Source organism: Barbatula barbatula (assembly GCF_947034865.1).
Source record: "Barbatula barbatula genome assembly, chromosome: 5".
Lineage (NCBI taxonomy): Eukaryota > Metazoa > Chordata > Actinopteri > Cypriniformes > Nemacheilidae > Barbatula > Barbatula barbatula.
In genome coordinates this window covers 9,583,425-9,611,232 of record NC_136769.1, presented here as the reverse complement: position 1 = coordinate 9,611,232, position 27,808 = coordinate 9,583,425, and the positions used below count along the sequence as shown (strand labels likewise).

The 27,808-nt window shown below is 38.7% G+C and overlaps 3 protein-coding genes across 5 annotated transcripts in view; 2 read left to right on the top strand and 1 right to left on the bottom strand.

Moving 5' to 3' along the window:
- The window catches only part of slc6a16a (solute carrier family 6 member 16a), a 28,254-nt gene extending 17,688 nt beyond the window's left edge, over positions 1-10,566 (bottom strand). The window contains exon 1 of the mRNA XM_079456626.1: positions 10,429-10,566. The gene's annotated coding sequence lies outside the window, so the exon portion shown is untranslated. The remainder of the gene's footprint in view (positions 1-10,428) is intronic.
- On the top strand, positions 59-10,240 carry eps8l1a (EPS8 signaling adaptor L1a). The gene is made up of 15 exons (XM_079456627.1): positions 59-348; positions 3,508-3,598; positions 4,408-4,466; positions 4,556-4,697; positions 4,780-4,868; positions 5,440-5,514; positions 5,717-5,865; positions 6,087-6,231; positions 6,313-6,356; positions 6,556-6,664; positions 6,942-7,079; positions 7,598-7,727; positions 8,235-8,400; positions 8,575-8,707; positions 9,140-10,240. Exons 2-15 carry the CDS (start codon positions 3,508-3,510, stop codon positions 9,224-9,226), a joined length of 1,557 nt encoding a protein of 518 aa, XP_079312753.1. The 5' UTR covers positions 59-348; the 3' UTR covers positions 9,227-10,240.
- Positions 9,767-24,421, top strand: LOC306894244 (uncharacterized protein). 3 transcript variants are annotated; one of them, XM_079456622.1, is made up of 24 exons: positions 9,767-10,409; positions 10,494-10,571; positions 10,657-10,722; positions 10,796-10,950; positions 11,391-11,472; positions 13,035-13,437; positions 14,209-14,302; positions 14,955-15,060; positions 15,219-15,320; positions 15,482-15,538; positions 15,623-15,691; positions 15,799-15,888; positions 18,735-18,844; positions 19,039-19,062; positions 19,182-19,665; positions 19,751-22,054; positions 22,335-22,482; positions 22,603-22,708; positions 22,876-23,035; positions 23,267-23,374; positions 23,462-23,548; positions 23,662-23,767; positions 23,872-23,933; positions 24,015-24,421. In XM_079456622.1, exons 1-24 carry the CDS (start codon positions 10,287-10,289, stop codon positions 24,075-24,077), a joined length of 5,187 nt encoding a protein of 1,728 aa, XP_079312748.1. In that variant the 5' UTR covers positions 9,767-10,286; the 3' UTR covers positions 24,078-24,421. The 3 variants fall into 3 exon arrangements, with proteins under 3 accessions (XP_079312748.1, XP_079312749.1, XP_079312750.1); XM_079456623.1 differs by lacking the exon at positions 19,039-19,062; XM_079456624.1 differs by lacking the exons at positions 9,767-10,409; positions 10,494-10,571; positions 10,657-10,722; positions 10,796-10,950 and adding an exon at positions 11,127-11,272.
- The last annotated feature ends 3,387 nt before the right edge of the window (positions 24,422-27,808 follow it).

Below are 27,808 nucleotides of genomic sequence, written 5' to 3'. Positions count from 1 at the left end.
GAGAGAGAGAGAGAGAGAGAGAGAATGACAGATCTAGTCAAACAAGCCCAGCTTGAATACATTAACCCGATACAACAGCTGACAGTACTTCCCTCCCAAAATAAATTTGGTCTGTAAATATAAGCTATTTAATTTAATTTAATATACATCTGTACACTTCATATCCTGAAACTCAGACGAGAGAGAGAGAGAGAGAGAGAGAGAGAGAGAGAGAGAAAAAGAAAGAAAGGAAGGAAGTCCAGGTTTGCTTCAAGTCAAACAGATTAACTAGTTTTTCTTGTTTTTGCAGTTCTCTTTTAGGTGTAAACAGAAGATGTGACACAAGAAGGTGCATACATCTAAAGCACGGTAAGTTTGCCTTATACCAGCCTTTTAAATCTTTATAACATCATAGAAACCGGACTCATCAATGACGCTTTATAGTTTTATTAGCAGTGAGGATACTGGCATATTAGATGACTTTAGAGTCAGAATAAGACATTAGTTGTGATGCACATTGGTAATGCATTAGTGCTTTTATTCGTAGGATTGAAAAAATTATTCACTGTATGGGATCAACTGAATAAATCTAACAATAATGTTTAATCTCACAGGCCTACATGTATTTGATAACAAATTTTTGACAATTTAACCAAATTTTGAGGACATTTTTGCTCATTTTAGCAGCTCTCCCACCTCCAATCAATGCTCTGCTTTAACAGAACAATAATTGTAATAGTAAAAGTCTTTTCTTCTTGGGAGTGATTTTATAACAGCTTATATTTTAGGGTTAACATTTTTGTGTTTGATATATTTAAACTGAGAGTTTTTACCCTGAAACCAAATATAACATGGGCTCTGGTGTAAGCACACAATACATTAATAACAAAAATGACACACTTGTTCAACCAAACTTTTGTTGGGTCATTTAGATGGCCATATATGTTACTGAAGGAGAAGCTACAGTGAAGTAATGTATAAGTTATGTAAGGAATGCCGACTTTCTTTTATCCCGGATTCCTGAACTACGAGTGAAACTCTCATGCATTCCTTGCAAGACCAGATTTACAAAAGCCATTGATTGAATGCTAGTTAAAAAAAAACATTTGAACAGGTGTGTCTAGATTAGAGGAAAATTATGGGTCCTAAGGCCTCTTTTATTTAACTGTGAAATTATACTCTGTCCACCTTCCTGGCATATTCTTTTTAGTTTTTTTATAACATATGCCAATGATATTTTATTTTACAATGTTCTTGTGTCTACCTGCCTATTTCATTGAATGTTTTGTATTTGTCTTCACTTTATAATGTTTTCTGAAAATAAACCATCCTGCAGTGATCCTCTTTAAAATTTGTATGGTGGTAGTCTACATGCCAATTTAGGTGTTACGGATCCGAGTTATGACACAGGAGGTGGATTACAATGCTGTTCTTACATTTATTCGTTCAGAAGACATACGATAAAGTAATATACAATGATTTATTCTGAGGATATGCCTGTTATTATTGTTGTAATTGTGATTCAGTCTAGTTAAACAGATCAGCTTTGTGTTAGAATTTGGAAAGAATGTGATTCAATTAAATTGTATTTATATACCGCTTTTCATTTTTTGTTCCAAAGCATCTTTACAGGAGAAAATAAAGAAAAACTAAAAACCACAAAAAGGTCAAACACAGCCCAGTGCATTGTGTTTATAGAACAAGCAAGATTATTCTTGTAAATAATATCTAATAAATGCAGTCTCCCGGTGGTATATTTAGCATATTATGCACAATGTGAATGCTCGTCTGAAAAGATGTGTCTTTAATCTAGATGGTGGATTTAGTTATTCTAGGTGTTGTCAAAAGTCCGGAGATGTGAGATCTTAGAGAGCATGATGGGTTGTAGTGTGATAGAAGCTCTGTTAGGTAGGTAGGGTCGATAAGTGATTAAAAGAACTTTAAAGTCAATACGATACTTAATGGGTAGCCAGTGAAGGGTTCATAACATTGGGGTTATGTGATGGTATTTTCTGGACCTGGTTAGAACTCTGGCAGGTGCATTCTGAACTAACTGTAGTTTGTTTATTGATGATGCAGGACAACCACTAAGTAGCGCATTACAGTAGTCAAGTCTTGAGGTCACAAATGCATGAATAAGCTTCTCTGCGTCAGCAACACCTAGACTATTTCATAATTTGACAACCTTTTTAAATGTTTTTGTGACATTTGAGATGTGATTTGAGAAATGACAGGTTGCTGTCTAATATATAACGCCTAGGTCTGTAACTGTATTTATTGAACAGTGCAGCCTTCAATTAGCAGGTTATAATTCTAAATTTTCTGTTTATGTGTCTTTGGTCCGATAAGTAATATTTCTGTTTTATTAGAATTTAAAAGAAGGAAATTACAAGTCATCCAATGTTTTATATCTTCGATGCACTCTGCCAAGTTGGATAGCTGGAAGGAACCATCTGGTTTTGATGAGATATATAGCTGAGTATCAACAGTGGAAGCTAATTCCATGTTTTCTAATAATGTTTTTCAAAGGGCAGCATGTTTATGGAGAATAGCAAGGGTTCTAAAACAGATCCCTGAGGTAATCCATAAATTACTTGCGTTAAATTTGATGATTCCCCATTTAAATGGACAAATTGATGTCTCTCTGATAATTAAGATCTGAACCATTGTAGTGCCTGTCCCTGAATATCTGTATCATTGTGTAAGCGATCTCAAACTATATTATGGTCCACAATATTGAACGCAGCACTAAGGTCAAGCAGGACTAGGAGTGAGATGTTACCTTTATCTGATGCAATATGCAGGTCATTTATAATTTTAACGACCGCTGTTTCAGTACTATGATGCGGTCTAAAGCCTGACTGAAATTTTTCATGTATGTCATTACTATATTAAGAAAGAACATAACCGAGTGGACACTACTTTTTCTAGTATTTTTGACAGGTAAGGGAGATTTGCAATCAGTCTATAGTTTCCTAGTTCAATGGTGTCTAAGTTTGGTTTCTTGATAAGAGGCTTAATGACGGCCAACTTAAAGTGTCCTGGGACATGGCCTAGATGAATTGACGAGTTGATAATGTTATAAATGGGCTCAATTGCAACAGGTAATAATTTAGTTGTTATGGGGTCTAATACACATGTTGTATGTTTAGATGTTGGAATAAGTTTAATGAATTCTTCCTGTTTGTAGCTTTTATTTTGGGGGCGATGGCTTGTACTAATTATAGGACAGACTTGGAGGTTGAGTTTTTAGTATTATGTCTAGTATGTTTTCGATTTTTCTCTGTAAAAAAATGAATCAAGGTGCGGCCGAATAACCAGGTCAAGTGATGTCTGTTTATCACTAATAGAGCCCAGGTGTGAGTCCTTTATTTTACTGTAGGCCTACAAATTTTAATGATCCTGATATATTATGAATCAGTAAAGTATATGAATTCATTGAATTCACAGGTGGTCCACATATACACAATAACATTGTCTATATTATTATCTCTATTAATGTTTTTTCTCATCATATCACTCTGAAAGATGGCAGCTCCTGCAGTTATCCCAAGGAAAAAGTCACAGAAGATCAAAGTTTCACCACCTCAGGATCCTAACGCTGCCAACAACCCCACAGGTGTATAATCTCATGCTTTTAAACATTATATTTCAGTATTTACATGCAAAATGTATATATCATTAAATACATACACATTTATACATGGGAAGAGTTTGGTTCCAAAAGAAGATAACTGAGTTTTCATGGTTTTTATTATGTTCTTTTATTGTGTTAGTTAGCTGTCTTTTTTTGTTATGGCTTCAATAAAAACCAAGCAACTGCACTTTGATTGATATTAATTGGAATGCACAATAGAAAAACATGATCTCATTTTGGAACTAAACTCTTCATATATACATTTTAATATATCCTAAATCAATTTATAAATTAATATGTGTATATAAAATTTTCATGTATGTGACCCTGGATCACAAAACCAGTCTTGAGTAGCATGGGAACAGGTAAAAGCCAAAAATATATTGTATGGGTCAAAATTATAGATTTTTATTTTATGCCAAAAATCATTAGGATATTAAGTAAAGATCATGTTCCATGAAGATATTTGTAAATTTCCTACCCTAAATATATTAAAAAATATTTATTTTTGTGAGTGAATGTCCTGTTACAGTGTCTCTGATTAACAACTTCAAAGGCAATATTTAGATTTTTTGCACTCAGATTCTAGAGTTTTAAACGGTTGTATCAACGCCATTTATTGCCATATCCTAACAACCCATACATCAGTAGAAAGCTTAATTATTCACCTTTCAGATTATCTAAAAATCTCAATTTCGAAAAATTTACCCATAAGACTGGTTTTGTTGCAAAACTATAGGTTCCTACAAAACTATATATATGTATTCATTTTATTATATGTGTGTCTATAGTAAATGGAGGAGACAGAGTGAAAGCAGAGTCTCATCTGATCCACCCAGAGAGAGAAGCTGTACGTGGGACTATTACACAGAATAATGATTGTCAGATTGGCATGTAATCGACTGGTATTTTAGTATTTTACACCTCTCTGTCGGTCAGGAGTTGGTGAATCACTGTTTTGCTGACATGGAGCGTTTCATGGCCCATCTGCAGCAGACCGCAGAGGCTCGGAGTATTCTACAGCAACAGAACAGGAAAAAGAGTCGCAAAAAGAGTAGCAAGAAAAAGAAAGAGCTGGATGGTAAAAGGGATTGAACAAGAGACTTTACAAGCCTAAATAACATCTTCAGATTAAAATAAATAATTTAAATCTGTGATTTTAGAAAAACTGCTCACACAAAAGGCACCTCCACCATCAGAACAAGAGTTTGTGGATGTTTTTCAGAAGATTAAATACTCTTTTTGTCTGTTGGTAAGTCGAAATCTTTTCTTTTTAGATCATTTCTTAGCTATCTAACCCACCCCACACCCCCTTGTGTGTTATTATTTCAGTGTTAAAATACATATTTATTATTTAAAGACTATAGCATAAGCACTGTAAGATTTCACCAAAAACGGTGAGTAGGAAACCTGTTTAAACCCATAATTTCAATGGACAGAAATGGCAAGTGTTATATTTAAAGTTATAGTCCACCAAATAATCTAAATTAGGTCATCATTTATTCACCCTCTTGTCATTTCAACCTGTATAACGTTTTCTTCCGCAGAACACAAAAGAAGATATTTTGGAGAAAGTTGGTACCAAACAGCAACGGCACCCATTCACTTGGATCCATTCAGTTTTGCGTGGTTTGGTTACCAACATTCTCCAAAATATCTTCTTTTGTGTTCTGTGGAATTAAGATGGTCATACAGGTTTTAAATGACAATGGGTTGAATAGAGATGACAGAATTTTCATTTTTGGGTGAACTATCGCTTTAAGGACTCTTTAAATGTGGTACTCGTAAAATATTTGTCATCTATTGAACATGTGTGGTTGTAGGACCGCCTGAAGACAGCAATCTCGGAGCCGACCTCTGAAGAACTCTTACATCATGTCTTCATTCCTTTGGACTTGGTAAAAAAAAATTACACACACACAAGCTAAATCCTACAAACACACAGCCGATATAAAGACATCACATCTAAAAAATCTATTAGTCAACTTATTATGGAGAACAGTGACCTGTAATTTAGAGGAGAACAGGGATAACGTTATTTTTTAAATAAAGACAGAATTCGTAAACGACATTTGCTTTCTATGCTTTGTTGTTGGCCAGATGGTGAAGACCACAGGTGGTCCTAAATTGGCAGCAACAGTCTCCAGTCCTGCTCTGACCAGTGGAGCGATCTCTCTACTACAGCATAACCTTAATGGACAAGAGAAAGCACTCTGGACCTCACTTGGACACTACTGGACCCTGCCATAGTCAGTAATAAATCTGATTTCTTAAAAGGGAGGCATATCATATATGACCATTAGCTATTGCATTAATTGGTCATACTAAATAACAAACAAACAATGCAATGCTCAGAAATAGAACCATCTAAATTAAGTGTAAATTAAATGCTTAACTAACTTTTCCAAGACTAACATTCTGAACATCTGAACTTTGACTCAGGTTTAATCCTTTTGTGTGCGTGTTTCAGTTCTCAACTCGGTGAGATTGTGCCTCAATACACACCTGTCTTTCTGGACGGTTGGCACCCTAATACCACAGACACATATGGTCAACTAACCGAGGACCCCATAGAGTCACAGCACAAACACGAAGCCCTTTTACAGACTCAACAGGTATAAGACCTCAATGCAAACAGACAAATACAAACTTGAGAAAATAAGTAACTGTAATTTCCTTTTGCTCTCTTTCCATAGGTAATTGACCAGGCACACCAAGATATGCCACAGGAACATGAAAGGTTTGTATTGACCACCCACCCTATGTGTGTGGCCTTGTTTTTATATCCCCGTTGGAATCCACACCAACTCATGAGGACTCGGGCATAAAAGCTTTTAAATTGAAAGATATTTTTTGGGTGGAACTTTGTCTCCTTTTGTGTGTGTGTGTGTGTGTGTGTGTGTGTGTGTGTGTGTGTGTTTGTGCGTACGATGATGTAGGATGGAAGATTCTATGCCTCCTCCAGAAGATAGAATGTACCGATGCTGTTATGACTTTGTGGCAAGGAACAACAGTGAGCTTTCAGTACTACACGGAGAAACTCTGGAGGTACCTTGCTGCACACGTTTTTCTGAGACCAGAGTTTTTTTTAAAGGTTTTGACCTATACATTTACATACAATTTCTCTGAGAATAGCATAACCAGGAATTTGTTTGTGAAATACACACAAATGCAATAGTCTAATCCAACAATTACAGCACAAGGGCCAGGGCAAGGATTTGTGCCGCATGCTCATTCAGATAAGGCCAGATTTTCAAAACTCTGCAAATCCCATCTCTCTCTCTTTTTCACTCGGATACACATTCCAATTCTTTCTCTTTTTCAGGTGATACAGTCATCTAAACGATGGTGGAAATGTCGGAATAATTATGGTGAAGTTGGCTTTGTTCCACATAATATCCTTGAGCCGATCAATCACTCAGAGGTGGATTCTTCCAATGTAGTAATGCGCAACCAGTCCATGGTAAAGGAGTTATGCTCACACACATGCATTTTCATGTCTGGACAGCAGATATTTCTGATTGCTTGTATATATAGCATATACTGCCGTGGAAAAATGGCTACGGTTTTGCCTTTACTCAGCAATTCTGCATAAAGTATGTAGCAATTCCAGTCCAGTGTCTGCTGAATAAGAACAGAAACAAACCTCAGGAATGGCATAAGGTCACTTAACAGTAATGAGTAAGACTGATAGAATGCAAAGTCATGAAAGTTGTGAAAAATCAGGCTAATCATATCTGAACTGATAATAAAATGCATGTAGGTGGTGTTTAAACACAAATATGAACATGTTTTCTTTGCAGTATAAGATCTGCAAACATTGCATATTGTTTTGCTCTTCTGACAAGTTTTTCTCTGTTGGCACTACTTTTCAGAATGAAACTGATAAATGTATTTACATTTTTACTTACACTGTACCTCTAACAGCCTTAAAATACTACTGCACTCATTCACGAACTTATTCCTGTCATATTTTCATAGAAAGTCCCCGTCTCTCCCCCAAAAGGTGGGAGGTTCTCTTTTGCTGCACCCGGTCCCTTGGGTGAAAATGCAATCCACTTTGATGCACGCCCAAACAGCATGCCCCCGATGGGAGATGGCGGAGAAAGATGTAATATTTCTTACTACACTACCTGTCAAGTAACCCTTTTAAAGATTTAATTTTAAAGTATCACTACAAGGAACAGTCCAGTTTAATATACGTACCTTATACAAGGGTATAATCGTTACAGAGCAGGCTGGTGATGATAATCAACAAAGGATTGTATGCAAACAAATGAACACCCACTCGATGTCATTCAGGAAATACTTTTGCACCGTGTTCATAAGCATCTGACTGTTAAGTCTTGTGTTTAACTCTGCAAGCAGTTCTTTTATGGCTTTGGAAACACTTTAGTCTAAGTGATTATTTAAAAAAGCATTAAGTGGTTCATTATCTTTTAGGAAAACTCAGAATAGCTTTATGTGGTCTTTTCATTTACTTTTCAATGGACCATGCTGTACTGTAGCTCTAGAATGTACTATAGGTAATAAATCTCTTCAGGATCATAAGGAAAATATCTTCTTCTAATATCATATTTTTGTGTTTTTTCCTGTAATATTGATGTTTGTTGAACAGTTATGATGATGAACGATGAGCTCCTAAAGCGGTTGGCCAATGGTAGACCATCATCTGTACGACCAGTAGTAATTAATAAAGCAAATGAGACAACTGTACCCCTCAACAATCATTCTTCTCCAAATGATGTTCAGGAGTGGCTGAGGGCCAAAGGCTTCAGTGATGTGTGAGTAATATACAACTGTACACAATGTTTCTGTAATGTTTTCATTGGTAGCTCTGTATGTTGCTGTGAATAAAATGGTCATAAATGTATAGATGATCTTAAGGGAACGATTTTTGGCATATCTGTTCTTCACTAAAGATATTTGGTTATGTTTTGGTGTGTGTTCTATATCAGCACTGTTAAGAGTCTGGGCATCCTGACGGGAGCTCAGCTCTTCTCTCTAAATAAAGAGGAGTTACGTGCCGTTTTACCAGAGGAAGGCGCCAGAGTATACAGCCAGATTATGGTGCAAAAGTCATTGCTGGAGGTATACACCATACATTTTCAGTAGGGCTGAAAAAGAATCACGATTATTTTGGGCGATTATTTAATACGATTACTCATTAACCCTTAAAACAACATAGAAAATAGAAAAACTTTGCTTTTAAAGTCTGAATTTAACTGAAAAAAAAATGTAATGAAATATCACTGTTAAACCACTGTTAAGGAAAGCTTGCAATTCGGATTTATTCTACAAGCACAGAGAGGATCCTTGCAAGATGGAACACGGCACAATAATCATTTGCCTCGATTATTTTGATTTTGTAATTGATGAAGGCCACGTTTCGTAATTTTCGATTAATTGCACAGTTCAATTTCATCTACACTCATAAGTCGTATTCGGGAAGTCAAACTGTTAGTCCAGTTAGGGCCTACTTGCTGGTTGTCTTCATCTATATTCTTATTACTTTCATTTCAGGATGAGAAGAAGGCCACAGAGTTGGAGGCCATAATGACAAAACAGAAGATGAAAGTTGATTCAAAGGCACATGGTGGAGAATTTTAATTGAACGTCTCGGTCTCACTCGCTCTGACACATTTAGACACACTTAAGTAACATTTATGTCAAATGTAACAATCAAGATCTTGTTAACAATAGTGATCTCTGTTGTTTTATGACATCAAAAGAATATATATCATCATTACTGCGTATCCTGACATATAGGGCAACAAGACCTTTTTCTTTTATGTATTGAAGTGAATTATTAAGAAAAAAAGCACTGCTGCCATCATCATGGTATTCATATGTTTTTCATACATTCATAATTTGTAATGATTTATCTATTATTTGTCTTTCTGCATAACTTATCAAACCAGATGAACTGTAAAGTATGTGATTGCTTCTTATTACGAAGATATATGAACATGTTTAATCCTGTTTGTTAAATGCACTAGCTCTGCTGCTTTAAAAAGAACTACATATAAACAGCTACTTTCGCAGCTCAAAAACATATATTTAAATATCATATTTCATGACATTGTTAGTATAATTGTTTACCCAAGAATATAAAAATAATAAACTTATCAAATTCAAAATGAACTTGCTACGTAAAGGGGTCACGTGACTACGATGTAGCGCGCTGCTGGTTGTAGTCATGCTTTCTATGCTATTTAAATAAAATAACGCGTAGAATATTGCACAATCCAGCAAACATCATTAACAGTGTGGAATAAACAATACTTTCTTCCTGAACATAGCAGTCAAAATCGGGGTTTTATTCACATTGAAGAGTGCAAGTTGGGACAGCTGAACGGTGATGTGTCTATATTACGTCATCAACGGCTCATTTTACCGTGTATTTGCTTTGATTCTGTTGTCGTTCTTGGTTGAGTTAAAACGATAACGGACTTCTTTACAAGCCTTTGTATCTCTAATCTGCCCACTCATTAAAAGTTTATTGTATTATTATCAGTTGGCTACAAAAATGGATGCATTTAAACAGCGCGTGGCAGCCAAATGAAACATATGGTCGATGAACGGCACGGAAAACAATCAAAGGAACGTAAACCCAGCACGTTTAATTCAATAGTTTTGTGATTTCTTAACACGTCCAAATCCCCAAACAATGTTTTCCACAAGAGAAAATCGATGCCGCCGCTTCCAGGCCAACATTTTTAACAAAAGTAAGTGTAAAAACTGCTTCAAAATCGTGGATTCACACAAACTCAGCGAGGCAGACCTGCATCAGGTAAAGAAAGCGTTTTTACCTTTTAAATGTTTGGCCGACACTGTTCTCGTTGTTTCAGTAGATATTCATCTGTTTCTATCACAGAGCAAGCCTGTACAGGTGGGCTGGCTTCTTTTGGCCCCCGAGGGGACTGATTTCAGCAATTCGGGCCACAGGAAACGGGTGATGACACCGAGATTCTTTTCATCAGATACACACTTGTGATGTCATCTTGTCTTTTACACCTTTTTTCTTTCTTCACTAATAGAAATGGCAGAGGAGATATTTTGTGTTGTATGAGCACGGGCTTCTACGCTACTCTTTGGATGAGATGGTGAGGTCATCATGCTGAGCTGATGTGTTCATGTCATGAATGCTTGTGCATTGGTTGAGTGTTTCTACTTTAGTCAGGTACATTGCCCCAAGGAAGTGTTAATTTGACCCAGTGTTGTGAGGTTCTTGATGCTTCATCTCAAACCGGATTCCAGAACTGTTTGAGGTTGTGCTTCACTGAACGAGACTTCTACATTAAAACAGAAAACACAGGCTTCAGCATCAGCAGGTAAACTGCACACTTAAGTGCTTGGGTTCATATTCTTGCTTTTCAAGCCTCACGCTCAGTTTAATTAAACAGATAAATCTAAAATCTGATTTTTTTTCCTCACACATCCCTCTGTTTCTACTTAACTTGTTATAAGTCAGTAAATCTCTACAAGGCTGATCTAATCCTTTAAGAGTGTAATAGAAGGTGTCAACTGAGTCTTGGATTAGTATGTAAGTGTTCCAGCTTTAGAACTGTTGTTTCTTAGATCATTCGGGCGGTTGTCTTGTTCTATTTCATTACATTTTCTTTGGATAGAAATAGTGATGTCCAAAAAGCAAAAGTAAGAGACTTTTTTAAATGTGAATTTTGTATTTCTGTGTGGCTGCCTGCCTCGGTCATTTGACTTTGGAACCTGTGTCTGACCTGTATTTGAACTTGGAGTATGTGTTTCCTCGTAGGTGGCATGAAAATATGATCGTTTACCCCAAAGCTACTAAATCAAATCAAAGGAAAAAGAGGAAAGATATTGATCTTCTAGAGGTGAGTCTTGTTCACATTTAATGCCCCACCTCCCATGCATGAATGTGATGAACAGTGGCAATATCTCATCTAGTTCTAAGTGTACTTAACCGATTCCTGTTATTCATATATTACAAAAGAATGAGCTGAAAGGTTGTTTTTGCTGTTGTTGCTGATGTTCAGTTTACCCCAGTTGTATTTACAGGATAAAGCTGGCACAGTGCCTGAGTGCTGAGGGTGATTTTATTTCACTGTTGCTTACCGATGCAACGGATTTGACTAAATTCCAGTTTGGCACATTGTCGCTGCTATCAGTTTTCGATAATATAATCTGCGTGCATCTGTTCATGCTGAAATTGCTTTTAGATTTTATATGTTTTGATGGCCTGATGGAAAGTTCAAGAGGAATTTAAACTGCCCTTTTATAATAAAATGTATAGCACTTTTTGTTTGACTCACTTGCTAGATGAACTCGATGTGCAACGCTTTTATAATTAAATTTCATAACATATATGACATGAGGATGATCTTATTTTCTTTGTTAAAGGGATAGTTCATAAAAAAAAATCTGTCATCGTTTACTCACCCTCAGGTTGTTCCAAACCTGTATAAATGTCTTCATTTCAATGAACACAGAGATATTTGGAAGAATGTTAGCAATTTCTTCAGTTCTTAGACATCATCCACTACCATAGAAGGAAAAATATATAACACATAATGAGATATTTTGAAGGATTTAGGAAAACCTTTGACTACCATTTAATTTAGTCAACAATGTCCGGGAACTAAAAATGACTAACATTCTTCCAACTATCTTTCTCTGTTTTTATCGGAACAAAGTAATTTATACAGGTATGAAATTACATAAGTGTGAGTAAATGAATTTTTTGAGTAAACTATCCTAAATGAACTGAAGGAATGATGCTGTTTTGGAGTCCTACTCCTTTAAATACCGTCCTCCACCACCCCCATTCTTTAGTTTAATTGCATTTCTAAGTGCTGTGCCTGTCTTTCTGTCCATTTGATTTACTAATCTCTCTTTTTCTAACTCCAGCGTATTCTTTTTGCTGACAACAGAGCAAATTGATCTAGCATGCGAGAGTGTATGTGTGTAGTGTCTTTCCGCTCTGCTGCAACAATTATCAGTATGTGCATGAAGTGGTGCTGCACTGTGTTAAAGTGTTAGTCAGATGGAACATTAATTGAATTAACTTAAGTGATCTGATCAGGATTATTGAGCATCGCATGGGGAGGGTAGAGTTTGTTGTGTGGGAAGTGAGCAGGCTGTTGGCAGAATGTGACGTGTGCATGTGTGTTTTCATGTCTGACAAACGGGAAAGATACATGGCCAGAATGTTTGCGAGTCCAAGAGAGGCTTTTCCTTTACCAACCCTGCGAATTGGATTTCATTGGCCAAGCGCTTGTGTGTGGCCTGCAAAACTCTGATGTACTTACCTGTTCCTCTCTCTCTCTCTCTCTCTCTCTCTCTCTCTCTCTCTCTCTCTCTCTCTCTCTCTCTCTCTCTCTCTCTCTCTCTCTCTCTCTCTCTCTCTCTCTCTCTCTCTCTCTCTTTCTCTCACCAGACAGATGAACTACAAACCTCCAGCAGCAGCAGTGTTAGGAGAAGTAGCAGCAGTGGAAATAGTTTTAACAGCAGTATTATCAGAAGAGGAAGTCTCAATTCTAGTAATATCAGTGGTGGTAGAGCATCCCATGCCGTAAGCGATACATTAATCACCAGTAAGGGCATCGCAGTTAGTGGTTGCAGGGTCAAGGGCAGCGGTAGAATCGAGACCGGTGAAAAAGGCCGAACAGGCAGCCTGGTGGGCACGGTGGAGGGGGTCTCTTTGATTTCTTCAGAAAAGAAGCTGGAGGAGGAGTCACCCTATGGTGAGATCACGGTCTCTTCAAGCAGTGATGATCCATCACTCAACAGCTTGCTGGGATCATCACTCGATCAGTTCTCAGGCTGCTCCAGCACAGACGGTACGAGCTCGAAGTGGCCTTTGTGTGGGGTTGTGTCTACTTGTTTGGATGTGTGTTTTGCCTTTAGTTGTTACTGATTTTCCTGCTCGCTATAAAGGTAGGTAGATAAAATGTTATATTCTTTTTTTCTGGAAAGATGTTGTTCTGAAGGACATATTTTAACAGTTCTGTCATTATGTAAGGTGTTGAGATGTCATTCTTAACTTGTATTCCTTTGTTTTTAAGTTGTTTGTATATAAGATATATGCAAGTATTTAGTCTCCCTTTATGTCATATCAAAATATAGCAAACCTGTATGATTACACAAAGAAATTATGACAGAATTTACCTTTTGGGTCAAACTATTCCTTTAAAGTGATAGTTCACCCCACTCCCCAAGAAAAAACAGTCATCATTTACTCACCCTCTTGTCATTTCAAACCTGTATGACTTCCTTCCTTCCGCAGGACACAAAAGAATATATTTTGATTTGTTAATTGGCCCCTATTCACTTGCATTGGTGGTGTGTACAAAAGCGAATGGGGGCCAGTGCAGTGCTTCAGTTACCAACTTTCTTCAAAATATCTTCTTTTGTGTTCCACGGAAAAAAATAATAGATGATGACTGATTTTAAGGTAAACTATCCCTTTGACTTTAGTTGCTGTAGCTATTTTGTTCATTTAAATTTTACCTTCTACTTTTTTAAAACATTAACATCAGCAATTTGGCAAAACACAGGACATGCACACCACATTTGTCTCTGAAGAACTGCATTTTGACTTGCTTTTTCAGGCTCTAAGAATCGTTTAGGAATTGAAAGTGGCTATTCCTCTCTGGAGAAGACTAGTCCTCTAGTTGGTGATTCACAATCACACACTGACTCCAGGTTAGGCTTTGTCTGCTCACCTGCCTCACACCCTTTATGTTTCCTACCTCCAAATCCTCTTGCTCCTCTGCCTTTCCTTTACCAAATAGTAGTAACAGTACACAGTTTAGTGGTGATCCTCAGGATGTGGTTTGTAGCTCATGGAATAGAAATGGTTTGGAGTCCATTGAAGAGAGACACGCATCCAAGACACACACATCAAAAACACACAAATTCAGGCATAATGCACATCAAGCACGCAGCTCCGGAAGAAAAGCACATCGGCTGTTTGGAAATCAGCACAGGTAAGACTAGTCATTTGACGTTTGAATCCTTCATTACACATGCAGATTTATTCTTTATGTAAAACATTTGTAGCCCTTCCTTTAGTGTGTGTTGTTGTAACTTTACAGTAATTGCACTCTGTTTATTTTTCAGGACAATTCATCTTGTCCCCATCCATCAGATTCATTCGGAACTCCTTGCACTCTCACATCCATTCATGACACATTTCACATTAGTTGCAGCCAAAGAAGCCTTTTTTCTGTTTATCCATCCCTATTCTTTTCATTCCTTTAAAACCATCATTAATAAATGCTACTTTGCATATTTGTTAACTTTGGAGAATGCAAAACATGTCATTTTGATGTTTTGTGTTCATGTTTGTTTGTAGAAGATCTCAGGTGTCTGAACAGCAGGAGAGTTCATGTCTCACTCTGGATGCTCAGCAGTCGACCTCCACTGAACAAAATGACAAGACAGCTGTCAGTACATCTCAGGTGAAAACATGTTCTGCATTGATTAAAAGAGATCTGTTTATGCAGAAATGTGTATTAATGTAACCATTTATTGTAAATATTTGGTACAGTTACTGTGTCTTTACTAATCTCATACATTTTAATTTAAACGTTTATTATTCTTTTACACCTCTTTATAGGATTTGTCTCCAAATTATGACATTCCTGATCTACCTCGACCTTCCACCTCATGCAGTTTTCGCTCCAAATCACTGGAACGGAGACTTGATCACACACCCACTGTAATTACTAACATGTTGTACTCTATAGATCGGACTTCATTATTGTTGCAGATGAATTTAAAGAACAAAATGAATTATTTAACACATTTTTATTCAATAAATTATATCAATACGTCTACTGTTCTAAAAATAAATTGAAGACTTTCCTTTTTTCCTCCAAGCCTGACCTCCTCAATTTCAGGAAGGGATGGATGTCTAGACTGGGAGATGATGGAAAGGTGATTTGTAAGATGTGCGAATGCATACCTCATTCGGTATGAATGTTTCTTTAACACGGAAAACACTCTTTTCTCTGTTCATAGTGGCGGAAACATTGGTTCGTACTTACCGACCAAAATTTGCGCTTTTACCGTGACTCTGTAGCCGAAGAGGTAATGATATTGTTGGTTTTAGATTCAGGCAGATTTTAAAAGCAGTTTGCTGTAATAGAAAATAGGTTCTAGAAAGTTGAATGCTCTTTCTTTGTTTTGTGTCATAGGCAGCAGATGTGGATGGTGAGATCAACCTGTCAACCTGTTATGATGTTACAGATTATCCTGTACAGAGAAACTATGGGTTTCAGATTCACGTGAGTGTATATTACTTGTATTATGCAGATTGGAAGATTCTGTGTTTTCATTAGGGTTCGAGCCCGTAGGGCTAGAAACCTATTGTATTTGTGGGTTTTATTCTTCTTCGTTATTATTCTTCCCTAAAACTACATGGGCAGCCTAAACCGTAAGGCCGACAGAGCTGAGACTTGGTCAGATGGTAGTAGTCCTTGTCGCTACTCAGATACATGGACCCAGCCAAATCGGCCCATAGGTGGCGCTACAGCGATGAAAAGCGCGTTTGCACTCTTTACTCCTAAACCGTTTGTCGCACACCCAAGTGTTTTATATCATTGTAATCATTGGCTCAAAACGTAAAAAACGTATATCTCCGATTTCATTTCCGGTATGCAAATTTTTCCGCTAATTTGCATTTTATGCAAAAAAAATAAAATGAACTAGTCCCTGGATTTTTGCCCGATCGGAACCAAACCAACGCTGATGAATTCTGTGGAGTGTGAATGTGAATAATTATCAAAAAAAGTTGAAATTTCGATTCACCATTGCTAGGGGGCGCCAAAACGCCTGAACCGGAAGTGCCATGGTTGACTAAAATGGCCATAACTTGTGAACCGTTTGAGCAATCTTCATGGGGCTTGTACCCTATGTGTAGACTCTCAGTCCGGGGTCACAGTAAAAAGGAGTTGGCGCTTGGCCACTAGGTGGCGCTATAATTTACATGAACTCGAAAAGGGCTATAACTACCCAACCGTTTGCCCGATCGACTTATTATTTGGTATGGTGTGTCTTTGTGTCATGCACGATGATTGTCTAAAAGGACAGTGGTGTATCTAAAGAAACATGGCGGTCATCGGCCAATGAAGTTTGAGCACTCATTAGACCGGGTTAACGGAGGCCGATCGAAACGACACTCGCTGGGCTTGTTCGACTCATGGTCCTGAAGGTCTGTAAGAAATATGAACTCTTTCGGCCACCGGGGGGCGAAATAACGCTTTTGGAGTGCATAAACAATTGTATATCACGTGACATTTGACATATACTCAAACTATTGTTATCATATGATAGCTCTTCACATTCTGAACAACTTTGCCTCTGAACACGCTTCTGTCGATTGAACGGTTTGCGAATTATCGCTGACGATGTCAAAAACCTACTTTCGCGAACTAGTCCTAGGTTTTTCGACCGATCGGATCCAAACCAATGCAGATAACATCTCTGGAGTGTGAATGTAAATAATTATCAAAAAAAAGTTGAAATTTTATTTCACGGTTGCTTAGGGGCGTAAACATTTTAAATAGGCGGAGCCTATTACATTAAAATGCCCATAACTCGAGCACTATTAGAGATATCATCATGGGGCTTGGAACATATGTGTAGACCATCACTCCGAGATGACTTACAAAATACCGCGGCGTTTGGACACTAGGTGGCGCTATAACAGTAAAAATGGCAAAATGTACGTGTCTTTGGTTGCATAAACAATTGTGTATCACGTGACATTTGACATATACCCAAACTATTTACATCATATGATAGCACTCCTCATTCTGAACAACTTTGCCTCCGGACACGCTTCTGTCAATCAAACGGTTCGTGAGTTATGGCTGATGATGTTAAAAAGCTACTTTTGCGAACTGGTCCTTGGTTTTTCACTTGATCGGATCCAAACCAATGCAGATGACTTCTGTGGAGTGTGAATGTAAATAATTATCAAAAAAAAGTTGAAATTTCTTTTCACGGTTGCTTTGGGGCGTAAACATTTTAAATAGGCGGAGCCTATTACATTAAAATGCCCATAACTCGAGCACTATTAGAGATATCATCATGGGGCTTGGAACATATGTGAAGACCATCACTCCTAGGTGAATTACAAAATACCACGGTGTCAGAACACTAGGTGGCGCTATAAAGTATAAATGGCAGAATGTACACATCTTAGGTTGCCTTAACAATTTTGTATCACGTGATTTTTGACATTTACACAAACTATCGATGTCATATGAAAGCTCTCATAATTCCAAACAAATTTGGCTCTTGAACCATTGATGTCGATCAAACAGTTTGTGAGTTATCTGTGATGTTAAGAACCTACTTTTGCGAACTTGTCCTAGGTTTTTCAAGCGATTTCAAAATTTCCACCACAGTACAATTCTCAGGACTCTCTAGATAAATAACTATCAAAAATATGTTCAACTTTTTTATTTGCGTGACCATTACAGGGTCCTTTATTATATTCAAATGAACGGTGTACCTGAAAGCTCGCTTCTGCTTAATAAATAATCCAATTGACTTGCCATGAAGTACAATCATACATCTTATTACACTAAACAAGCATGTAAAATATGATGGTTATCGGACAAGAGATATGTTTCCTCTCTCACAGGAACAAGGTGTTAGACATATAAAGCACTACACATTAAACGTTGCTCCATATTTACACGTCTATAAATATAGAATATGTCTGGCTGGTTGTAAGATGCTGTTTTGCTAAACATAACACACACCTTTATTATGTACACCAGTTTAATATCATGTAAACCCAAATATCTACTCAGCAGTCACATGGCAGCAACTCAATGCATTTAGACAGGGTCATTTCTTCAATGTATGTGACCAAATGAGCCTGAAAAGATGATTCCCCTCAAGTGTACTATATCTGCATATGTGTGTAATCAGGCGTAGTGTCTGTGAACCGTTGCTGACCGTATCTATAATTTTTCAGGCGTTGGGAGTATCGTCCACTTGGGTGTTTTAGTATGAGAGTCCTCGGCCTACTTGATGAAGGCAAAGATGCTTTAGACGCCTTAAAGTGCTCGAACCCGCTAAATGCTGCTTGCAGCTTTAATTTTTTATTTTTTTTTAGACAAAAGTTGGGGTCTTCACACTTTGCGCCATGACATATGGGATAAGGCGGAATTGGGTCCAGGCTGTTATGAAAAATATTCGACCCACCGTTGCCCCTGATGTCACATGGTACAGCATCAACACCTTACCAAGAATTTTATCCATTTACAATACAGTCAACAAATATATCTTTAAATATATTTAAAGCTATAAAGCCATAAGATAAATTAGTAGGCCAGTTTGCTGACAAAACAACAGTTACATGTTAGATATGTTATCTTAACTCTTAAATACATTTTCTATTTCCTTTTATGCTACACAAGGAAACAATCCACTGTAAAGTCCAGGTTGGAATGCATTTTTATTGTAACTAAAATGTACTGGATACTTATTATCGTACACACAAGCAGTCAAAATTGCAATTTCATTTACTAGATTGTAGTGTATTTCTGCGTTTCCTCCACAGTCCTGAAAAGGCGATTGCTGCGCATACTCGTACAGGCTCCTCTCAATACAATATGGTTCCCCAGGAGGAGGAGAAAAGGAGTCGCATCCGTGATCGTCGTAAAGAGGGCCGTTACAAAACCTTCGACTGGGCAGAATTGAGTTGTAAAGAGAACAAGGAGGACTTATCAAGTGACACGTCAAGAAGGGAATGGAACCATAATTGTGAGCACCCGGTCCCACCTCCACCTGCATCATCCCCTGAAGGACCAGTCGTATGTTTTCAATCTGAGGCTTTAGAGAAGGAATGTCCTCAGAAGACAAGACTTTATCAAAGCCTAAACAACATGGCCACTAATGTACCATCACACTCAACGATGGTAGTGTGCAATCATACCTCCCCAGGATCAATAAGCCCGGACAGCTTGGAGGTTGATGGAGCTTCAGTACGTGTTTATTGTGACAGCCCTGGGGATTGTCTGGTGAATAGACCTAAAAAAGAAAAGGTATAATTCTTGATCACTATGGGGAGTTTTGGCCAGGTAATCTTGCAAAGTGTCTCCTCACATTCTGTGTATTCTTTTGTTACAGGTTGATCAGCCATCTTCTCCTATGCCAGTCGACTTCTCTTCATCCTCAGTCCAGACAGAATGGCAGTGGGAGGAGGAGCTTCAGAGCCTTCGTAAAGAGCTGAAAGCTGAGCACGAGAGGAGACAAACTCAAGAGAGCGAGTCTAAACTTTGTGAGTCCCGATTCCAAGCTGAGCTTACCAATACCCAAGACTGCCTTCGAAAGGCAGAATTAAGAATTCAAGAGGCAGAAACTCTACTGAAGGAGCGTGAGGAGGAGATGGGCGATCTGCGAGGAAGATTGGAGGAGGTATCGGGCTGTCTCAAGGCAACAGAGGAGACACAAGCCCTGAAAGAGGTTCGGCTGCAAAGGCACCTGCGCCTTCTACAAGAGAGCCAGGAAAGGGAAAGGAGGAGCTTCGGTGATAGCCTTGACCAATCAGAGCAGCGTTTAAAGGAATTAGAGGAGCGCATGAGGCTGAAAGAAGCTGAGCTGCATAAAAGGCCAATGAACGAAGTAACTGATGAGCTTGTACAAAGGTGCCAGGAGCTGCAAAACCAGCTTGAAGAGTCCGACTGTGAAGTTGAACGCCTGCAGGCACGCCTTCACACTGAAGAGACTCTTTATTACAACATGGAACATGATTATGAACGAGCTTGCGAAGAGATACAGGGCTTAAGAGGTGCCCTGCAGGACTGTGAGAGAGTTTGTGAGGAGCGTTTCCAAACCCAGCTGGTGTGCAAACAACAGGAGCAAGATAGGAAGGAGCGCGAACTACAAGAAGTGCTTGTCAAGATGGCTGTTCTTGGGAGTAGTCTTGAGGAGACGGAACGTAGGCTCAAGGAAGCTCAAACTAGTCCTCCAGAAGTGAATGCTTCCTTTGACACATTGATTGAGCAACAATGTATGTTTAATGTCTCAAACATCAGGCAGAAAGTGAAAGGGAAGAATGGCTCAGAAACACAACCCGTTACCCCAGGTGACGAGTCTGATCGGGTGATCTCCGTGATCCAGGCGCTGGAGCTCAAATTGTGCGACACTGAAGATCGACTCCGGGAGCTTACCATGCACCTTCAGCTACAGCAATTCAACACAGGGCCACACACATGCAATGATTCCTGTTGTGCGCACACTTCCAATCTTGGTAAGAATCTAGGAAGTAGTCAAACTCTGAATATGACCAGCAGAGTGCTGTCATTGGAGGCACTGGTCATCCAAAGGATGGCCTCTGCGCTTGAGCATCCCAGCACTGAGCTCCTTAGTAGACTGTCAGATCTACGTGTCCATGTGCTTAGGATGTCTCAAGGAGAGAGTGATAGTGGAGCTGTGGAATCTAGTTACTCCCAGATCTTCCTGTACCTTCAAGAACAAGATAAGACAAACAGTACATGGAGTGAAAATGAGATCCAAAGCTTGTGTGTGAGAGCAGAAATGGCATACCTCATACACACACTCCATACGCATTCATTACAGGAGCAGCAGGGTTCTGGGCCATTTAACCTGTTGCCTTGGCCAGTTTGGGATAGTTCTCCATCTGGCTCCAAAAAGGAAAATGAGTCCAAGCAGGGATCCAAGCTTGCTGATATTAGCCCACCGGAGCTTGCACCCTACAGTGAGCACATGGAAGAACTTGCAGCCAATCTTCTCCTTGAGGACTCCGAAGTACAGCTGGCCTGCCGAAAGAACCTAGCTGCAGAGCTTCGTGCTCAGGCCCAAGCCCTGCAGGACCTCTCTACACATCTACAGTCCAATCTTAATGAAACTGACATGACCGGTGAACTTTCTGCAAGCGTCTTGAAGGTTGCTATGTGTCAGGCTGCTCTGGCATACGTGACTTGTAGAGTACGTTCAGCCATGCAGCAGGAGATGAGCGTTCTACGCAAACAACGAGAGCAGGCGGAGTACGAGGCTTGTGCGATGTGTCGCAGCATGGAGGTTCTGCTCCAGGAACAGACCGAAAGCTATGAGGAGAAGTTGCGTGTGGGGCGTATTGTTTTGGAGAAGGTGGAGCAGGAGCGTGTCTCTGCTGTAGCTAATGCCCAGCTGAAGGTGGATGAGGGAGAAAGACTGCAGGCTGAGTTTGAGGAGAAACTCCAGGAGCTCCAGAAAATACATGAGGAGGAGATGAGTCGCCTCCAAAAATACTACGTTCAGAACAAGACAACAGCTCCACCGCTCTCCTCACAAGAAGACAATGGAGAGGATGAGCAAGTGTCTGTTACTGCTCTCCAAGGTAGAATTCGAGAACTCCAGAGTGAAATCTCTTGCTTGACGCAGGAGCTTAGCAAGCAAGATGCCTTTCAGCTAGACCTAGAAAGTGTCAAGGTACACAACCACACTGTAACATATTCAAAAAAAAGGAAGGAGGCGGGAACCGGCGAACATAAAATAATTTTTAATTAATAAATAAAAACGTAAATAGACAGGCCTGGTCCTATCTCACTGACGGTCCGGTCCTCGACCTCTCATGCTCCCAATCTCCTCTGTGATACAAGACCTCGAATCCCGGCTCTCGTCCCACCTACCTTACTACACACACATTCTCATTACATCAGATGATTGTCATGAAGCAAATTTCAAAAACATGATTTTTTTTGTGTATTAGGCCACGTATGAGCATGCTTTTAACATTATGGAGGAGAGCCACCAGCGGGTGATGGAGGAGATGCAAAGGCAGCATCAAAGAGAAGTGGAAAGACTGACGGAAGAAAGAGAGAGAGTGCTGCAGGAAGAAACTAATGCCACTATTGCAGGTGCTTCTTACGACTTCTACCTCTAGATAAAAGCATCTGCCAAATGATGAAACTTGTAATTCACAGAGGGCTCCGACAGCAATTGTTCTTTCTTAACAGAATTCATTTTGTCCTGTTTAGCCATTGAAGCCATGAGGAAAGCCCATAAGGAAGAAATCGACAAGACTAATAAGGCCATGCGAAATGGAGCCAATGTGGACATCTGCCAGCTTCATGCACAATACAAGTGAGTGTCGGAGAGAAATATCCTTCGTAAATCAGAGCACTGAGTCAGATACACAAAGTCAATTGATGGTAGTAATGCGGTGGCTCTTTATTTCATTATTTACATATTTTCAGTTGCTGTAGGGGAGGGATTGCCATTTTCTTTCCACTTTGTGTGTTTTTCTACAGTGAGGAGCTTGAATCACTGCATAGAGAACTGGAGGTGTTGTCGGAGCAGTATTCTCAGAAATGTCTGGCGAACACTCATTTAACCCAAACCATGAAGGCTGAAAGGGAGGCGTTAGGCATCACGCAGAGAGAGAACCAGGAGCTTCGGGCTCACAACCGGGTACGCAACTATGTACTGTACACACCTACAGATGAGATGTACAAGTTATGAGACAAAATGTGTGAATTACATAATGACTGTCACAGGGAAGTCTGTTTAGCTAGGGGTGGGGTGCCAAGATTCGTCGATGGGTAGCAAGAGGGAGTGATGTGGGACATTTGACGATAAACACATTTTGTATAACCCCAATAACATTTTTCCTTTTTTTTCAAATAAAATGTATATTTTAAGGAGTTAAATGAGTGTTTGGCTGCCGAGTTATCTCTGATCCATTCACGCATGAATGGAGAGGAGAAGCACACTCAGTCCTCTCAGGAGAAAGACGTTTATCAGCTGGAGGTAAAACTCAACATCCTAGACACCCATGAATTTCTTGACTTCATTTTGGTAGTACGAATCATAGAAAAATGCTGTATGTCATTCTAGGTGAATCTGAGAGTGAAGGAATCTGAGATTAAATGTTTGAAACAAGAGATCACCTCACTTAAACTGGAGCTACAGGCAGCAAATACGGTAACAAATGTTAAAATCGAATATAATGTGACGTGAGCATGAGGGATTGATAGAATGACAATATTGGTTTTGTGACCATACTAACATGTATTCTTTTTAAATGATTTCTTAAGCATTTTAAAGAGTTACAGTTAGAGCTGAGTGCTTTAGGAGTCAAAACTCAAAGTGACTTCACTAAATTGAGGATGGGGTCTGCTAGAAAGCAGAGTTTACAAAATGGTAAGAAACTGGAATTGACTTCAAGATGTTCCTTTTAAAGGAAAATTTAAATGTTTGCAGATGCATAAATGCATAAATGCACAGTGTGCAAATGTGCGTTACAGATCTGATGAAATCCAGGAGTTACCCTGACTGTTCTACACTCTCGCAAGCCGTCGGATCCAAGGTTAGATTATATGTGCAGCTACATCAAAGTACCGATGTTCCCTAAATCTAAAACATAATGACTCTCTCTAATTCTCTTAAGGATGGACTTACTGTTCTGGAGAGGATGAAGCTTTTTGAATTTACTGGCACGCAAAAGACATGAGTGTGTGTGTGTGTGTGTGTGTGAGAGAGAGAGAGAGAGAGACATAATTTTAGTGTTTAATGTGGGTTGAATTATTTAAATGTATATTTTCATAACACTGAATTCTAATTATACCTATAATCACAGGTGTGTGTGTGTTTGTTTGTCTCAGTCATTTTAATTGTTCTATAATGTTACTACATTAGACGTATCCAAATAGAACTGATTTATGAGGTTGTCTCTCTATAATCTTAAACCGTGTGTTTGTATTTAGATGTTTTCGCCTCAGTTTATAACTGGGCACCAGTTTGATTTACTTCATGTTTGATTGTGAATAAAGTCAATCTTTTTCTATCTTAAACGTCAAGGTTGGCAGACTTTTTTTGGATGGCTTTGCTTTCTTGTTTCCTGCTTCGGTGCACACTTAATATATGTTCTTTTGTTTTTCTTTTGTGCCTGTTCATTTTTTCCCCACGGAATCTCTAAATTCACGCACAGTCAGGTTCAGCACGTCGCACGCAGCTCTTTTTAGTACCTAATACCAACCAGTAGAGGTCGCTCTTTGAGTACCTTGGCAACTGCACAACGTTCTTAGGTGATCTAGCAGACGTCTTTCCGCTCATGGTAAGGTTTGTTCCAATTTTCATCTCCAGATATTTTTTATAGATTTATAAAATAAAGAGCGAGCCAATGTTTGAAGGCGGACTCTAATTGAAGAGCTACACGTGTACGCATTAGCACCAACAGTGATTTGTCCAGAAGCGAACTAATTATCCGATAACATCTGAACACGAAACAATCTAATATCGGCTCAACTTGGTTTCGTGCCATTTGTGGCTCTTAAAGTGTGTTGCTTGTGTTTAAGTGAAAGCTGTGTTTTCATGTCTGGGGTCCGTTTATGTCCCAGAGAGGAGGAACGGCAGGTGTGCGCGCGCGCTCTAATTAAATTTCTAACGGCTTCTTTGTCAGTAATGACTTATGAATAATGCATGTGTCGCTTTTGAAACGATGATCTCTTCATATTTGTGCATTTTCACAACACTGATTAATTTAAAACACGACAATCCCTCTGTCTCCGGCCAAAGCTTTCCCCCATCATATTCACTGCGGATTTAGCACATTTGTGTTGCATTACTTTTGCGTATCTGCCAGATGCTTTTATCCAAAGTGACTTCCGTTATACATTTGTTTCTGATTATGTGCAATCCCGGGAACGAACCCATGACCTTGGCGTTGCTAGCGCCATGTTCGCAACTGAGCCTGCAGGGAAGCTTAGAAACTCATTTACGTCTTGCTTGTACGACTTTACGCATCAGCACCTCCACCTGTCTTATCACGCACGAAACAAAAATAACGCGGGAATGTACTGGAAATAATAAATAGTTCATTATTAAATACCTTATTTTAAATATAGGTAAAGTGGCAAGTCCTTATGTAGTCTTCGATGTTGTAAAAGCAATGTGTATGTTTATATATTTATATTAACACATTTGTATTTAATATACTGGAAGTTAATAAAGCGTAAGGGGGTATTTTTCTTTGTCATTTTACTGTTTTAACTTCTAGGCTAAAATGTCCAACCGCAATTGGAAAATGAGGTCTAAAGGTGTTTGGCAGTTTCTCAGCATAGTGCGGTTGGTAAACCATGTTTGTTCTATGTCTGGCTACTAGAAAATATATTTATGGGTTTTGAATCACATCATTTAATACTTCAGTCAGCCGAATGTGAGATTTGATACAGATGTTAATGGTTGTAAAATGAACTGGTTTTCCTGGAATCTGTTGGTGTAGATTTCCTCATTCTCAAATCTGTTTTACATGTGCAACTACACAAAGCAACACATCACTGCTCAGTTAACTACTTTTCCCGTTTAATTTTACCGTCCCGTGTTTGTCCAGGTAGTTCTTCTGATGCATAAATACACACTTGTGCATGTAATTGAAAAGAAATCTACATTTCAGAAAAACGGTGTCGTAAGGCATGGTTTGCTGTAAAATGTTTTTTCCTAAAATCAATATTAAAACAGATTTATCCAAACTGGAATCTGAAATTTTATACATTTTAAATGTTGCATCATATTTGCACTTTTTATACCTTTGGCCGTACACTGAGACTCCGTATTGCTACCACTGTGTAAGGATTATGTAAGGAGTGCTTTAGTTGACATGTGTAATTGCTGAATCCACACTTCTGTGTTCTGTTTTTGGTTTTATGGCTATATCTGGTGTTGATTATCAGCCTTCTCAGAAGGCAAATGTACATGATCTCTTTGTATGTGACTCGTGTTCTTAAAGCCTTTTGGTTGGAACCAATAGGTCACACATGCTTTTCGTTCCCATAGTAATAATGTACAAAAAGAAAGCAGCCAATTAGAGACATTCCCTGGGGTAGGGCGTAAAGTACAAGTTGAGTAGTGACAATGGGGCATGTGGACTTGTTGTCCTTTCTAAAAACAAGGGCGTAATAAGAGGACCGTATGTTTTTGTGACTTCAACAACACTATGACAATCCATAAATCTGTGTCCGTTTTGCTTAAAATATCACACTTTGTCAATATTTTAAAGTGTAGTGCCATGTATTTTATATGACAGGCTTTGAAAATGTTTTAGATTAAGTGTTAGATTTAAGCAATAATTTTCAAAGGTGGTGTTTTTTAATTGTTTTGTATTGAAATTGTTGGTGGTCAGGTGTTAAATTAGAAAAAGAAAAATAATTTGGTAGACCAACTATACTCTCGATAATTATAGATATATTGTTACCGTGGTACCATTTTTCATGGTTATATCTTGATTTTCTTCCATTGATGCCTTGAGGTTTTTTTTAGACAGACGTGTTTCTTATATTTCTCATAGACCACTATGGACCAGCGACAAACCATCTTATTTTAAAAACCCGTTTTTACGACCTTTAGATTGTATTAAAGATGGGGTAACGCATGCAATTTCTGCCAATCTCTTATTAATCTTGAGTACTTATACAGAAGTATTGCATACGTTGTATCTTTGAAGAGTATTTAGTTTGATAAAATTTAGGGGAGATACAGCTGAACAATTATCTCCGGATAAAAAAATGAGCTACTGGATGCAGGCAGGAGGGACGGAACTACAGCAAGAGCACACAATACATCATCGCATTATCCTTTCGTGTTGTTAACATTATGCACCTACGCGCAGATTGCCAACAAAACACAAACATCACTTAGTTTGAATCACCGTGTGCAGTTCATGTCTGACATCTTTTAGCACTGGGATCGCGTCATCTATCAGTTTCAAACAATCTCCAAATCCAGCGTTATATCCACAGTTTATATAACATCTAGCACTGAAATGCCGTGAACAAACAAACACACCTCGACTTTTCACTATCGCAAGAGAAACAGGCTGCAGAAGCAAACCCACAGCGCAGCCAATCTTGATAAGTGGGTCTTAGTATTGCCTTCGGTTGGCGCGTGGGCAGGCTATTTCTTTCACCTTGCTGTAGGCGTGCTATTCTGGGAGAATTGCCCAATAAAATCAATATGATCCCTGTTACGAAACAGGGATCCAAACTTATAAAAAAAAAACTTAAGTCAGAATACATGAAATAGCATGTAACCACATCTTTAAGCTGAAGTCACAAGGAGGTGAAGGTAAGTCAGTTTCAGAGACCCAGCTGATAAGGTTATAAGCACATTACCTGAAAACATAAAATATTTTGAGTAATGTGTCCGAATAATGATCGCGCAATATTTTGAAAACAATAAACTACACTG